This window comes from Urocitellus parryii, chromosome 4, assembly GCF_045843805.1.
Source record: "Urocitellus parryii isolate mUroPar1 chromosome 4, mUroPar1.hap1, whole genome shotgun sequence".
In the NCBI taxonomy this organism is placed as follows: domain Eukaryota; kingdom Metazoa; phylum Chordata; class Mammalia; order Rodentia; family Sciuridae; genus Urocitellus; species Urocitellus parryii.
Window position 1 is genome coordinate 137,548,107 of NC_135534.1, and position 16,364 is coordinate 137,564,470.

General features: G+C 36.8%; 1 protein-coding gene across 1 annotated transcript in view; it reads left to right on the forward strand.

Moving 5' to 3' along the window:
• Positions 1–16,364, forward strand: part of Trpm6 (transient receptor potential cation channel subfamily M member 6) — a 107,993-nt gene that overhangs the window by 70,084 nt on the left and 21,545 nt on the right. The window contains 5 exon segments of the mRNA XM_077797819.1: positions 3,986–5,130; positions 5,535–5,644; positions 10,562–10,682; positions 13,579–13,670; positions 15,232–15,290. Coding sequence (XP_077653945.1) covers positions 3,986–5,130; positions 5,535–5,644; positions 10,562–10,682; positions 13,579–13,670; positions 15,232–15,290 — 1,527 coding nt within the window.

Consider the following 16,364-nt stretch of genomic DNA (forward strand, 5'->3'; position numbering starts at 1 on the left):
GCACACCTTATGTGGAACACCAACTTCTGTGATGACCTCAGTCATGCAAACTAGCTTTTCTTTTTCTTTCTGTTCTGTGGAATAATATTTTTCATATTAAGCATGTTTCATGCATTATATTTGGGAAATCCTGGGGTTCCTAAAAAATGTAAAAATTCTGTCATAATGTGCATTGTGACTTAACTGTAGACTTGTAGCTTGAACACCTGTCATCATTATTTGACCACAAAACCTTATTGAGGAACATCCGTGAACAACTCCCCAGCATGGGAAGAGTTGGGGACCCTAGGACCCGCAAAGAAACTTGCCTAGATCCTGAATGGGTCTCTGAGTAGTTATATACTGAATGCTCTGGCCATGGAGTTGCATTTCTGAATTTGATGCCCAACCCTGTGACTCTGGATATGTGAACCAACCTCTTTTCCGTGAAAGGGATAATAGTCCCACCCACCTCATAGAGTTGTTATGAGGGTGAAATGAAATAGTACGTGCAGAACCTTATAAAATGCTTGGCACCTGGTGAGCATGCGGTAGAAATTATGATTATTATGATTATAATTATACTTGTTATTATCTCATTTTAAAATATCCTGTCCAAAGGCCCACAATAAAAGTTACCATCCTCATCTTTCCTCCACGCTCAGACTTTGCAAAGAGGAATCTTTGTGATAAGAATTTATTTTATGTGTCAGAATGACTGAAAGGCTAGATTAAATTAATGTAGTTGGTGGTCCAGGATTATAATTAAAATATGTTTCACAGGACATTGTGCTTTAGGAAATAAGTACCTGTAAAAGCAAGAAGACCCGATTTGAGGTGACCAGGTTATTTGTCTAACAGGTTTCTATTGTAGCCTGCTACCTGTTGCTGTGAATAGTTGCTGGTTTCTATTGTATCCATTTGATGTAGCTGCAGCTAATGGAACTTAATGAGTCTCCATTACTGCTATTCAGACTGTACTGTTTTTGAATTAGATGAAACAGTGTGCTGGGTGGGAAGGCTCCAATTAAATATATTTGGAAGGGAATATACATACACTTTGTGATCATCCTTGCCAATTCTAACTTTGCAGGTTCCAGAAGGTCAGGAAGCATTTATTTAGCCACTATTGAGTTATAGAAGTTGAATTCTATAGCAAAAGCAAGAAAGAGAGGGTTCTAACCACATAGAATACAATAAGAATGGAAGAGACCACCTGCTTGATTCTCTAATTCTTTTCTTTGAAGCTCCCAGGAAGAAGAGGGTCTTTCAATCCCTGTGCCTTGAGATGTGTTCTAGAGGTAGGGAGTCTAACGCTATTTTGGGACTTTCTTGCTACAGCTGAGCGTTTCAACTCCCCCATGGAGTGATCTCTGCTTCTCCCTGTCCCACATAAGACTGAGGATCATTTTTTTTTTCAATAACTGCAGATGGTCATATGAGCTGTGAAGCTGTTGGATATATTTCCTTCCTTGCTGTTTTTTACTTTAATTTTGTTTATCAAAGATTTTCATCATTGAGAATTTGGAACTGTATCCCTCATCCCTACCCCCAAATAAAAGAACAAAATGAGGGAAGAAGACAAAGAAAAAACACTGTCAATAAGCCAGAGCTCTCTGTAAAAACTTTGGCCCCTTTCCCTTTAAATCTACTAATATATTTTCAGTTAAGATTACACCATATTGTTTTCTATTTATTTCCCTTCATATCAAAAATCTGTTCTGCAAGTAATTAAATATTCTTTGCAAATATGTTTTAGCTTTTATTATTCCTTTACTTATAAAATTTCATGCCAAATTTAAAAACACACAATGTAGAATATAACAGACATCTACAGCCTGGCCCCTGTCATTAGAAACAGGTAAACAATTATAGATGTCAACATACGTAAGTGTGATTTTTAATGGCTACATAATATGCTATCTCATAATGTAACGAGTATTTGTGTGCTTTGGCATCGTGAAATTATAGCCTTTTTATAGATATTGTATCTCAATATTGGTTTGTCCCTATTGAGTTGTTTTAATTTGCTAAGTTAAAACAAATGTTGTTACGGTGTAGATAAAGTCATTGTCATCTTAATTTTCATCTCTGATTTCCTAGTGAGGTTGATTGTTTCATCATATTTTCTAACTTTTGCATTTTATACTTGGTAAATTATTTGTTCATATTATTTGGAGTCTTTGTATTTTTTCCTTCAATGATTTGCAAATGTTTTGACTTTTTGGAGGATATGAATGCCTTTATCATATTTGTTAGAATATCAATTTTCAAATTTATTTTTGCTTTAAAAATTTTTTGGGGGGTGGTATCAGGGGTTGAACTCAGGGACACTCAACCACTGAGCCACATCTCCAGCCCTATTTTTTATTTTATTTAGAGACAGGGTCTCACTGAGTTGCTTAGCACCTTGCTTTTGCTGAGGCTGGTTTTGAACTTGCAATTCTCCTGCCTCAGCCTCCTGTACTCCTGCGATTATAGGCTTGCACCACCGTGCCCCACTCATTTTTCCTTTAAAATTTTGTATGTTATTTTCACATCTAAGTTTTTTTTTATGTAATCAAATTAGATATATTTTTAAAGTTTATTTTATTGATTGTTAAGCTTTGATAACTGTATTAGTTTCCTAGGGCTGCTGTAGGAAAGTACCAAAAACTTCTTGTTTTATATCAACAGAAATTTATTGTCTGACATTTCTAGAAGCTAGAAGTCCAAAATGAAGATGTGGCAGGACCATGCTCTCTCTAATGTCTTAGGAAAGAGTCCCTCCTTGCCTCAGTTTCTGGTGTTTCTGGATAATGCTTTGTGTGTATTGCATCACTCTGGTTATAGCCATCTTCTCCCCATGTGCCTCCACCTCCTTTTCCCTCTGTGTGTGTGTGTGTGTGTGTGTGTGTGTGTGTGTGTGTGCCAGGATTTCATATACATATGTTGTAGATGGACACAATACTTTTATTTCTTTTATTTATTTTTATGTGGTACTGAGGATCGAACCCAGTGCCTCACGTATGCTAGGTAAGTGCTCTACCAATGAGCTACAACTCCAGCCCAGGATTTACCCTTTTTATGTGGACATCAGCTATATTGCATGAGGGTGCAGCCTAATGGACTCATTTTAACTTGATCACCTCTCTGAGGATCCTGTATCAAAATAAGAGTTTTGTGCTAGGGTATAGGGGTTAAGACTTCAACATACCTTTTTTTGGAGGGTGGGGGGGTCACAAAATGAAACTCCATAAGAGATATTTACAGAGACATATACAGATAAATATTGATCAACAGTTTCTTCTTTCTTTCTCTCCCTTTGTATGAAATTGTTATACTTAATATAACTTTTTTCTTTCATTACTGAGACATGTTGTGCTGCTTTTTATATGAATCAGTGGCTAAACATCATAATTTTACGTTAAATTATTCCAAATAATCTAAAAAATTCGCCTCATACTTTTTCTCAGTGTAGGTATCCTAAAATGAATTCTGTTTGGAACTTGGAGAGTCTGTTTTAACGTACAGTTGGAGTTTTTTCTTTTTCTTTCTTTCTTTTTTTTTTGCCCCTAGTTGTTTTTCTTTCTCTAGTTCCACATCTGATTATTGATTTGGTTTCTTTCTGCAGATTTCCCATCAAAATTGCACAGTGATTGCCCATGGGAGATGCATGTTTATCATGTAAATTAATGAATATATTAGTGAATAAAAATGGAGTGATTGATCAGATAATTGCAGAGATCACTTGCAGGAACCTGGAAATGTGGTTCTGAAATATTAGAAAGAGATCAGAGATAAAAATGCAAATGTGCAGTTTTTCCTTATTGGGGTCATAGTAGGAATCCTAGGAGTGGTGTATTCATCTGGGCTGAGAGAGAAGACAGTGAAAGGCAGGTTTAACTTAGGGAAGCAGCTAAGGTTTAGCCATCTCCTAAGGATGGGAGTAAGAGAGGAAGAAAGCAAGAAAAATTCCCACTGGTTTAATGTGTTTATTGTTTTTTTTTTTCTTCACCTCCATTAGGGTTACAGAGATGTACTTCCAACTGAAAGAAATGAATGAAAAGGTGTCTTTTATAAAGGACTCCTTACTGTCTTTGGACAGCCAAGTGGGACACCTACAGGACCTCTCTGCCCTGACGGTGGATACTCTAAAGGTCCTTTCTGCTGTGGACACTTTGCAAGAGGATGAGGCTCTCTTGACCAGCAGAAAGCATGCCACTCGCAGAAAACTCCCCCACAGCTGGAACAATGTCATCTGTGCAGAGCTTCTGGGCAGCATGGAGATCCCTGGAGAGAAGAAATACCAGTATTATAGCATGCCCCCTTCCTTGCTGCGGAGCCTAGCTAGAAGCCAGCAACCCCCAAGAGTGCAGAGAGGCACTCTTTTTGAGATTAAAGACAGTCAGAGAGAGGCCTCCAATGTAAGGGATGACCAGGAAGAGCAAGAAACAGAAAAAAGTATAGTTGCTTCTGGAGAATCCCCTGATAGGCAAGCATACTCCAAGTATGGCCAATTTCTCCAGGTCCCTTCTTATCTGAAGCAACTTCCTTTTTCTGCAGAAGCTGTCTTGCCTCTGTCCAAACCAGCTGTGGAAGGAGATGCAGATACGCTGGCAACTGAACAGGTCCCTCAGAATGAGGTCCCTGTTCATCTGACTTGGCAGACCCCAGCTGTCTCAAGCCAGGCAGCAGAGGCTGAACCCAAAGGGCAGATTGAGCCAATTGCTCAGATACCAGCTAGACAAGCCAAGGCCCAGCAAGTTCCGCCCACTTTGAGTTGCACACCTGCACCCATGTCAATGGCCTCTCTTCCTTCCCAAGCCAAGAGCATGCAAGCTGGAGGTGGATATGTGAACTGGGCATTTTCGGAAGGTGATGAAACTGGTGTGTTTAGCTTCAAGAAAAAATGGCACACCTGCTTGCCCTCCACTTGTACTAGTGACTCTGCTCAGAGTGAACAATGCAGGATCCAGATCCCAGGCAGATCCCTGTCTGATAACTCAACCAGATGGACCCGGAGCTGTGACTGCTCAGAAGTGGTGGGACCATGGCTGCAGCCAAACACATCCTTTTGGATCAATCCCCTCCGCAGAGACAGACCCTTCAGGAGCCACAGTTTTAGATTCCATAAGGAGGAGAAACTGATGAAGATCTATAGGATTAAAAGTAAGGAGGAAACGTTAAAAAAAAAATAGTCTTGCCAGGTGTGGTAGCATACACCTGTAATCCCAGCAGCTTGGGAGGCTGAGGCAGGAGGATCACAAGTTCAAAGCCAAGCCTCAGCAACATCAAGGTGTTAAGCAACTCAGTGAGACCCTGTCTCTAAATAAAAATCAAAATAGGGCTGGGGATGTGGCTCAGTGGTCAAGTGCCCCTGAGTTCAATCCCTGGTACTAAAAAAAAAAAAAAAAAAAAAAAAAAAAAAAACAAAACAGTCTTAAGTTCTTTACATTGCTGTCAGCTTTTAAAAACTCTATGACTCTTGAATGCATTATCAACTCTTTGTGTAAAACAAATAGTCCCCTCCCCATGGTCTGTTAACTTTCTCATGAAAACCAATTTCCTTACAGGCCATTCACGAACCTCAGAGATAGGGTCAGTGTGGGCCAAAGCAAAGATGTTAACCAAGGACAGGAGACTGTCAAAGAAAAAGAAGAAAACTCAAGGACTGCAGGTGCCAGTAAGTGTATTCTGTAATTTAGGTTTTTGAACAATTGAAGCAATGGCCTATCTTACCTTGGTTTTTCTTTTATTGTAAAATGTCATATACACAAAATAGCATTGTACTGAAAAGAATGAAAATATGAGTTATCAGAGTGAGTGTATCATGATTTATGTATCTGCTCATGGGTTGAAAAACATTGAGTTGTTTTCATTTTTTGGCTATTACAAAATAGGCCGGTATGTACATTTGTGTACATATCTTTTTGCAGACATATATATTTTCGCTTCCCTTTGGCAAATATTTAGGAATGTCAGTTATGGTGTTTAATTTTTTTCTGGTACTGGGGATTGAGTTCAGGGGAATTCCACCACTACGTCACATCCTTAGCCCCTTTTATTTTATTTTGAGATGAGGTCTCACTAAGTTTTGCCCAGGTTGGCCTCAAACTTGTGATCCTCCTGCCTCACCACCTGAATAGCGAGGATTACAGACTTGCACCCCCAAACCTGGCCTGGTGTTTTAATTTTTACAGAAACTTCCAAACTGATTGTAACATTTTATATGTCCAACTGTAGTTTTTGAGCATTATTAGTTATTTTTCATCCTTACCAGTCTTTAATATGCAGTCTTTATTTTAGTTATGTTAGTGGGTGTGTAGTGATATCTCATGGTTGTTTCCTTTGTATTTCTGTAGTGGCTAATGCTGTTAGGAATTATTTCATGTGTTTATTTGCTACATCTATGTTTTTTTGGTGTGACATCTATTCACATCTTTTGCACATTTTTGAAGTTGGGTTGTTTTCTTATTATAAAGTTGCAAGTTTTTTTTTTTTTTTTTTTTTTTTTTTGGCACTGGACACAGTGGTACACACCAGTAATCCCAGGTACTGGGGAGCCTGAGTCAGGAGAATCACAAGTTTGAAGCCAGTTTCAGCAATTTAGTGAAGCCCTATGCAACTTAGCAAGACCCAGTCTCAAAATAAAGAATAAAAAGAGCTGGAGATGTTGCTCAGTGGTAAAGTGCCTCTGGGTTCAATTCCTAGGTCCAAAGAAGAAGAAGTAGTAGCTTGGCTGTTTTATGTTCTTGGAATTTTCATATAAATTTACAATCAACTTGTCAATTTTTACAGAGAAACCTGCTAGGATAGTGAATGGAATTGCTGAGTCTATCAGACAGTTGGAGGAAACCTGCTGTTTTAACGATAACAAGTCTTCTGATCCATGGACATGGTTTATCTATCCATTTAGATTTTTCATTTCTGTAATTTTTTGTAGTTTTCAGTGTACAGGTCTTGCACATCTTTTGATACACATATCTCTAAATATTTCATATTTTAAAATTTTATTTAACAGTTATTTAAAAATTTTTAATTTATGATTTCTTGTTTCTATCATATAGAAATATATGTTTATATCTTGTTTTTTTATTCCACATTCTTGCTAAACTCACTTATTTGAGTAAGTTTTTTGTAGCTTTTGAGAATTTTTTAAAAATATGAATGACCATATCATCTGCAGATTTAGTTTTACTTTGCCCTTTCAAATCTGGATGTGTTTTCTTTCTTTTTCTTGTTTGATTATGCTGGCCAGAACCTCCAGTACCATATTGAAGAGAAGTGGTGACAAATCATATTTTTTCCTTATTTCTGCTCCCAGAGGGAAAGCATTTAGTCTTTTACCATTAAATATGATATTAGCTGTGGGTTTTTATATAGATGCCTTTTATTGGTTGAAAATCTCCCCTTCTTTCCTATTTTTCTGAGAATCTTTGTCGTTAATGAATGTTGGCATTTGTCAAGTGCTTTTCTTGCATAAACTTAGATGATTCGATGGTTTTCCTTTGCACTGTGGATTATATTAATTAATTTTATCATGTTTGAGTAAATGTTTAGGATATTAAATTAACCTTGCTTGGATGAACCCCACTTGGCCATGTATCTAGTTTTACATACTTATCATTTTGCTAAAATTTTGATACTTTTTTTTTGGGGGGGGGTATCTGTCTTCTTGAGGGATGTTTGTCTTGGTTGTAATATCTTTGTCTGGCTTTGGTATCAGTGATATCACTCATGGTGAAAATCAGCCCAGTTCCATTTCCCTAGATGTTAACACCTGAGAAATGCTGAGGCAAGTATAGAAAGTAAGTTTTGGTTAAAGGATAGCACAGAGACAGTCTTCTCCGTAGAGAAGGGGTCACAGAGCTGGGTATCCAAAGAAGTAGGGGTGTCCTGCCCCTTTTATACATTTTAGAATTCCTTTGTTCTCATGGTCTCTCCTTGTCCCCTTATCTTGTCTCTTTCCTCTCCCATCCTACTTAGGAGACAAGTGACCCAAAAGGTGGGCCAACAGGTTGAGTGATCCAGGCAGGAAGGTAGCAGCCCAGGAGGCAGCTCCCTGCAGGGAGGAACAATCTCTGCGGCAGGTTACCTTAGCAACAGGTTGGAGGAGGGTGGGGAAAGGGCTTTGGAGATATCAGCATTCGATTTATTTCCTTTCCAACCAGCCCCCATCTTCTTAATCAGACCCAGTTACTTATCTACCTGGACTACCTTTTTCCTTGGCTTCATCAGGATGGTGCTGGGTTTATTGACTGAGTTGGGAAATATGCTTTTGGTTTCTTGGGTGAGTTTACAAAAAAATAATATTCTATCAACCTTAAGTATTTAGTAAACTGAACGAGTAAAACCATCATTGTGGGAAAGTTTTTAGTTACAAATTCTTTTTTTTTTTTTCTTTCTGTTTGATACTGGGGATGGAACCCATGAATGCTCTACCACTGAGCAACATCTCCAGTCCTTTTTATTTTCATTTTGAGATAAAGGATCTTACTAAGTTGTTGAGGATTTCGTGAAATTGCTGAGGCTGGTCTCTAACTTGCAATCCTCTTGCAATCCTCCTGCCTTCGCTATAATTTATGATCCTACTGCCTTAGCTACCTGAGTTGCTGGGATTACAGGTGTGCACTACCACATCTAGTTTAACTACAAATTCAATTTCTGTAGTAGTATAGGGCTATATATGTCATCAAAGTCTGCCTGAGTGAGCTTTTCTTTGTGCATTTCAAGGAGTTTGTCAATTTCCTTTACATAGTTAATTGGCATAATATTGTTTACAACATTCTCTTACTGTTCTCTTATAGCCTGTGGGACCTGCAGTGACATTGCTTCTTTCATTCCTAACATTTACAATATGTTTTTCCCTTTGTTTCATAATCAACCTGGCTACAGATTTTGTATTTTATTGATCTTCTTGAAACAACAACAACAAAAACAAAACAAAACAAAACAAAAAGCTCTTTTATTGATTTTTCTCTGATTTTTATTCCGCTGATTTCTCTCTTTAGTACTTCCTTTGCTCCATTTACTTTGAGTTTAACTTGCTCTTCTCTTTCTAGGTTGTTAAGGTAGCAATTTTGGTCACTGATTGAGACTTTCTTCTTTTTTAATATAGGCATTTAGTGCTATAAAATTCTATCTAATCAGTGGTTTAGCTCTATCCTAAAAATTCTGATGTATTGTTTTCATTTTTGTTCAGTGAATCTGAATTACCAATTCTGTAAGAATTCATCTTTTATGGTCTCCATATCTTGCTTCATTTTTCTTTTTTACACTTATTTTTGCAAATAATAATCCAAGTGCATTTGAAGAAACACCTCAGCCCCGTGAGTAAAGACATAGGTATTGAGACAATTAGGTAAGACCACCTTTTAGAGCAGAGATTAGCTTGAGGAGGAAAATTACTCTTTCAGAGAAAATGCCTTGAGTTGCTGGAACCCTGTGAAATATGCATTTAAGTGGGTGTTGTTTTTTTTTTTAATAATTCAAATAGTTAGAGTTCAACTAGGAATTACACTGAGCTCCAAATACACAAGGTTACATTAATTTATTGCTTTGTAGTTTGCCATTGTGTCCCATTTGTTCTTTGTTCCTGGTAAGTAAAAAGGACAGCCGTATTATTGCTTGCTTGCTTGCTTGCTTGCTTGCTTGCTTGATTTATTTATTTATTTATTTATTGTGGTACTGAAAACTGAACCCAGGGGCACTTTACAAACTGAGCTACATCCCCAGCCCTCTTTATTTTTTATCTTGAGAAGTGGTCTTATTGAGTTGCCCAGGCTCGCCTGAAATTTGTGATCCTCCAGCTTCAGCCTCTGGGGTTGCTAGGATCACAGGTGTGCACCTGGTATCTATTATTTTAATGAATGAAAGAGTAAGGCACAGAGACTTTAAATGATTTACTCAAGTTCACATAGCTTGACAGGGCTAGCTGAAATTGTTTGGATCCTTATTCTATCCCCTCCCCCACTTGTTTTGTTCTGTACCACTGGTTCTCAAACTATAATCATGAACTTCTCTTGAGAACCTCTTAGAAATTCAAATTCTCCCTCTCCCCAGACCTACTGAATATAGATCCTGCAGATAGGATCCAGTTATTTGAAGTTTACCCCAGGTCCTCCAGCCTCACCCTGTCAGTCCTCTTGATTCTGATGCAGACTCAAGTTACAGAACCTCTGCTCCACACCTTGTTCTTTTTTTTTTTTTTTTTTTTGGTACTGGAGATTTAACCCAGAGGCACTTTACCACTAAGCCACATCTCCAGCCCTTTTTATGTTTTATTTTGAGACCCAGCTTCCCTAAGTTGTTGAGGCTGGCTTTGAACTAGAGATCCTCCTGTCTCAGCCTTCTGAGTCACTGGGAGATTTCGCTAATGCACCACCATGCCCAGCACACACTTTTTTTCTTAATTATGTCTACAAAGAAAAAAATCACATGGGTGTTTGTATCTTGCCAGCCTGAGTGATGGGACTTGTCAGAATGTCCCAGGGAATTTGAACGTGCAATCTTTGCTTTCCACCATGATGCCTCTATTAATGTGACTCAGAATGTTTTCAGATTAATGTCGCTGTGTTTCAATAAGTAACTTTCTCTCCAGGTCATAACAGTCAATGCCTGCTGTCAAAATGATCAAATGGATTCAGAACCAGGAGAAAATAACATCTCAGAAAAGGGGTGCAGCAAGAACTGGCTCACAGTGTCCAAGTTTACCCAGATAAGTAGGTACCAGTGTATGTTCTTGGATCCCCAAAACCTTGACAGAGTTTTCTTGGAGTATGGTCTTGAGACCATTGGTGGCTTCTATTTTATTTCAATTGCAGATATGGGAAAGAAGGTGGCAACACTCTTGAAGAAAAACAGCCTTTTCTATTTTTAAATTTTGAAGGGGACAAAATTTCATTTGTTTAAAGGAATACAAATCAGGATCTGGAAAAGAAATATTAAGATTGAGGCCTGGTACAATCCAGTGGCCCAGGAGGCTGAGGCAAGAGAATCGCAAATTCAAAGCCAGTCTCAGCAATATAGCAAGGCCCTAAGCAAGTTACAAGACCTTGTTTCAAAATAAAAAAGGGTTGGGGATGTGGTCTATGGTGAGGTGCCCCTGGGTTCTATTCCTGGCACCAAACAAATAAAAAATAAAATAAAGATTTGGGTAGTTTCACATATTCAAAGAGTGATTTCCTAGGAGAGTGTTCATTTAGTTGTATTTATGAGGTGGGAAGTTTGTCTACTTTTATAAATTCTTAAGGTTCACGTGACCCTAATCTGAATCCTTACTCAGTGGATTGAGTTATTGTTGGTAATTTGCTACAGCCCACCTTAAGAATTTATTCTGTGGACAAGTTTCCCTTAGGCTTAATGATTGTAGTGTTTGTGGAGGAGGGAAGACAACCATCTAGGTGTGAAAACCATGAGCCAGGCATGGAATGTAAAGTTCCCCTGGATGGGGAGGGAGAGACCACAAACAGAAATGAAAGCAATGATCAGAACATTGAACTTTGTTTTAGTATTCTTAAAAAAGAAGAAACTATATGATAGAGATACCATAAAGAGAAAAAAATTATTTAAAATAATAAATGTAAAGGTGCAAGTAAATTTATATTAAGTGTTTATGCTTTTATACATTTTTATAAGGCTTGCTTACTCTCACGTCAGTGGTTCTCAACCACTGACTTTGTGACTTTGCAAATCCCCACCCCTTCCTAAGGGACATTTGGCAAGGTCTGGAGACCTATTGAGTGGTCACCACTAAAGCAGGGGGTCGTGGCATCCTGTGGCAGAGGCCAGGGAAGTTGCCAGATATCTTGCAATATAAGAACTAATCCTCACTCTAAGGAATTATCCGGCCCCCAATGTCAATGCCAAGGTGGAGAATCCCCAATTTATATTTAAAAAAATACTCAACTTTCCGTTGAACCACCGAGAATCAAATGGACTCTAACCTGAAGGAGAATTTTGAAGTTAAATTATTTTAAGCCCTCTCAATTTATAAATCAGGCTCAAAAGCTTAATTGGTTGGCCTACAATTACAGTTTACTAGAGACCATACATTAAAAAAAAAAAAGAATGAAAGAGGACACATTTCTAGGACCAGATATAAATTTATCCATTTTAAAAAATAATTATCAACGTATTATATATATATTTTTTTATAAAATAGTATGACCCATGTTTAGGTTCTTATATATCATTTGTACTTAAGTTATTTAAGCTCTTTTCAGTGAATTTCAAGCAAAGTCTAAGATGCAGTTGTCAGGAGGGTTCTGGGAAAGACTCTCATAAAGTTGGACAGCCAGTCAGGGAGGCAAGGCCAGGGATACGGGCTGAACCTGGGCTCCGCTGATCTGTGTGGGTGATGAGGCCCAGCATCTCTCTGGAACCACACATCGACTTGAGAAGCTTACTTTTTTTTTTTTTTCTAAACATTTTTCTGACCCAATTGAGAAAAGAATATTAAAAAGTTTTAAAAAATGTTTGGGGATTGGGAGATACCTATCAGGTAGTTTTCTTTAAACACAAGAAATAAAGCTTTGAGGAAATTAACTATGAAAAGAAAAAGTATATATTTAGCTTTTTCTGTAGGTATTTTAATTATCATACTATGCTATGAAATAACTTTTATCATAAGTTTGTGGTATTTCAATAGGCTATTGTTTTTTATACTATATATATATATATATATATATATATATATATGTATATATATGTACAGAACAAAATTAATACCCCCCCCCCAAAAAAAAAAAACCCTGCAACTATGGTCTTCTATGCTCAGTTAGAATCCTCAATAAGTAGTATTCTCAGAATTAATTTCATCAAGAATTCATTAAGTGATTATTATGCACCTACATAGTAGGTACCAACTATAAAAATATAATGTCAGTAATAATTTTCAAAATCCTTTTGAAGAAGAAACTAAAACTTAAACCTGTTTGATAGCATTCCTGTTTTTCTTTTGTTGTTGTTTTTTGGCCTACTGTGATACTTGATCCAGTTAATCAGAAAGGACACCTAACAATTTGTAACGAAGTTTCACATTCTATTTATTTATTATTTTTTATTAAAAAAATATTTTTTTTTGTGGTACCAAAGACTGAAATCAGGAATGCTTTACCATTGAGCTAGATCCTCAGCCCCTGAGACAGGGTCTCCTTAAGTTTCTGAGGTTAGCCTCAGACTTACCATCCTCCTGCCTCTGGAATTACAGATGTGTGCCTTTGTACCTGGCACATAAAACAGGCTGTAAGATGTAGGAGTGGGTAAATTATTAAAAAACAAATAAACAACAACAAAAATAAAAAATAGCCTACTTAGAGTTGTTTTTTTGAAGAATAGGTTATGGATCATGTAATCTTTGACTTTAATAGAGAAGTATAAGTTGTTTATAAATGTAAAGTTACAATAGAAGAATAGAAATAGAACATATAGCTTTTAATTACTTCAGAAAAAAAGGATGGAGGAAACTTGATAAAACTTGCTAAAAACAGAAAGAGAAAAACTACATCCAAGTTTAAATGAATGTACTGTGTTCAGATTTTTCTATTTGGGAACTGTGATTTGAATGTAACACATTTCAAGTATTTTCTAATTTTTATCTTTTTTTTTTAAAACAAGGTCTAGAACCTTATATATATCAGAAAATGAAAACTAAAGGAATTGAGCAACGTACTGTACAAGTCAGTGATTATCTGCAGCAGTATAAAGAGGTAAAAATATTTTAATAGTTTTTATAAAAATCATCAGTGCAGGCAACACTTCACTGGGCCATATTATTTTTACATTTATACCATTTAATTGGCTTCTACTTTTTACTGGCATTGAATTTGAATCTTTGTTTGAAACTATGCTCAGGTGAATCCCTATGTGATTTTTTTCCCCCACCCCTTTAGATTGTTCCTTCCTTGCGGTTCCTGTGTGCAATTTACCTATCCACCTAGTTTTCTGGGGATGTTTAGCATAAGAGAGACAGAATTCAGGAATTAGAAGAATTGTTTTCAGGTATATGAGAGTTGTCATATGGAAGAAAAATAGGACATTTTAATAGGTTTTTAAGAGGTGGATCTAGAATGAGCATGGAGAATTTACTGGGAGACAGATTTCAGCCCAAGCTGAGAAGAAATTTTTAGCAATTGGAGCTTTCTAAGGATGGAATGGTTTATTTCTGGAAGTAGTAACTTCCTGCCTAGTGTGGTGAGCCCAGCAGAGGCTGAAGGAACCTGTTTGCAGACATGGTGGAGAGGATTCAAGCATTGTAGGGTCAAGGCCCCTTGGTGTTTCTCTGAAGCTAAGATTCTCCAGTTCTGTAGTCTGCTTTTCTTACCATCTACAGATCTATGCCTTGTTTTTGTGGTACCTGCCATTTGTGATTTAGTTAGAGTAACCTAAGAAATCTAATTTTGGCGTTATTTGAATATTTTCTGTTTGAACTTGGGAACTATAAGAACATTACCTATAGGAACAATCTTAGATGTTCTTGTTGGGAATGGAATCTGTGAAAGGTTTTGCAAGTAGATAGTAAGACTATATGAGGGCAATTGAGTCAGGAACCTATGTTCACATCCCAACTCTACCATTTCCTATGCTTCAAAGCTATGTCTATCAATTAACCTATGAGTTTCTTTATCTATATCTCTAAAACACTATCCTTATGAGATTGTCAATAGTAGTCTACAAACATAGTACCATGAATAATACCTGGAATATGCTGGGTTAAAGAAATATTAGTTTGATAAGTAGGAGGTAGAATGAAGTAAATTAAAGGTTAATATCTTTTTTTTTTTTTTTTTTTTAAGTACTAGCAATTGAGTCCAGGGCCTTGTAAATACTAGGTAAGCATTCTACCACTGAGCTATGATCCCAGGTCTAATGTAATTTTAAATAATCCTTATCACCTGGCATATCATCTATAGATGCTAGGACATGAGTCAACTTGGACCATCACTTCCTTTTCATGTCATTAACTGATTTTGAATAGTCAATCCTATTTCTGTAGAAGTTTTCGTATATTACATTTTCTCTTCCATGTCCCCATAAAAGTAATTTTATTTTGTTAAAGTCCATCAGCACATTAAGCTACTCTGATATTATGCTAATATTTGCATCTTTCTAACATGTAACATGGTTTTAGTTTGTTTATTAAGAGAAATATTGAGCTAGAGGAAAGAGAAAGAGCTATCCTCTAAGGAGTGTGTTTTGCAAGTATATTGCGGGAAGCTTGGGGTGGCAGTGTGTTGGATGCACATGTAATGGTCTTTCTTTTCTACTCAGGATCTGAGCAAAAACTCTTTATGGACTTCCAGGAGCATCAGCCTTACTAGGAGCCCAATGTGAGTATTTCTGAATGTCTCTCCTTAAGAGCTTTGAATTCTACTTTTTAACCTGATTGGGAACAAATTTTTTTTTTTTTTTTTTGGTCAGAAGAGGAAGACAAAGGGTGTCAAGTGACATCATTTTTATTTTATTAGCAAGAATGAAAACATTTTATTATCCAGGTTTTCCTGTTTCTGGCACCAGCATCTTACCTGAGTCCCTTTTAAAAATACCACAACAAAACACATACTCCTACACCAAAATAGACATTTGCCTTTTCAGTGTCAAAAAAGTTACTTGGAATAATGAATAAATATCTTTTCAGAGAGGTAAGATTGTAAATTTTCTTTGAAGAGTAGAAATAAACATGTGTTGCCTAAAGAAAAAGACTGAAATCCTGATTATATTTATTCTTTGTTTTAAAAATTGTTCTTTATCCCCCTCCAATGTTTTCCTTTTAGTTTATGAAGTTGATATGTTTTGGCTTTTTTTTTTTTTGTAACATCCTAATTGTCAAAGTAGTAGTATGTGAAGGATTGAGACTGGGAGGGAAAGAATATGGGATGGAAAGAGTGTGCAGAAAACACAAATGGGTATCCTCATGGGGTTTTATTTATTCAGAAATAAAATTTGAAAACTAACCAAGAATATATTATCCTATTTTATTTTTATTTGTATTTTTTTTCAAGTGATGGAGTCTTGCTATGTTGCCCAGGCTGGCTCTGAACTCCTGACCTCAAGTAATCCTCCTGCCTCAGCTTCTCCTGAAGCTTGAAATATGGGTGTATACCACTGTGCCTGACTGACAATTTCATTTTGTTTGTAGTGTTTTTTGGACTTTTCTAGTGTTTTTTTTCAAATTAAATGTACATAGAGTTGTGGGGAGCAGAATTCAAAACTTATCTTCAGGTACGAGGTGACTTTCATTTGCGGTCAGCTCTTTTGGAGATGGCCTTTCTCTGTGATCTCCGTGCAAGCCTGCCTCCAGACTTAAAGGACAAATGACTTTCTTCTCCCAAAGGTTCGGCAGTTTGTGTTCATGCAGAGTAGTGGGTTATTGCAGCATGAAATTAAACAATAATTGTAATTGT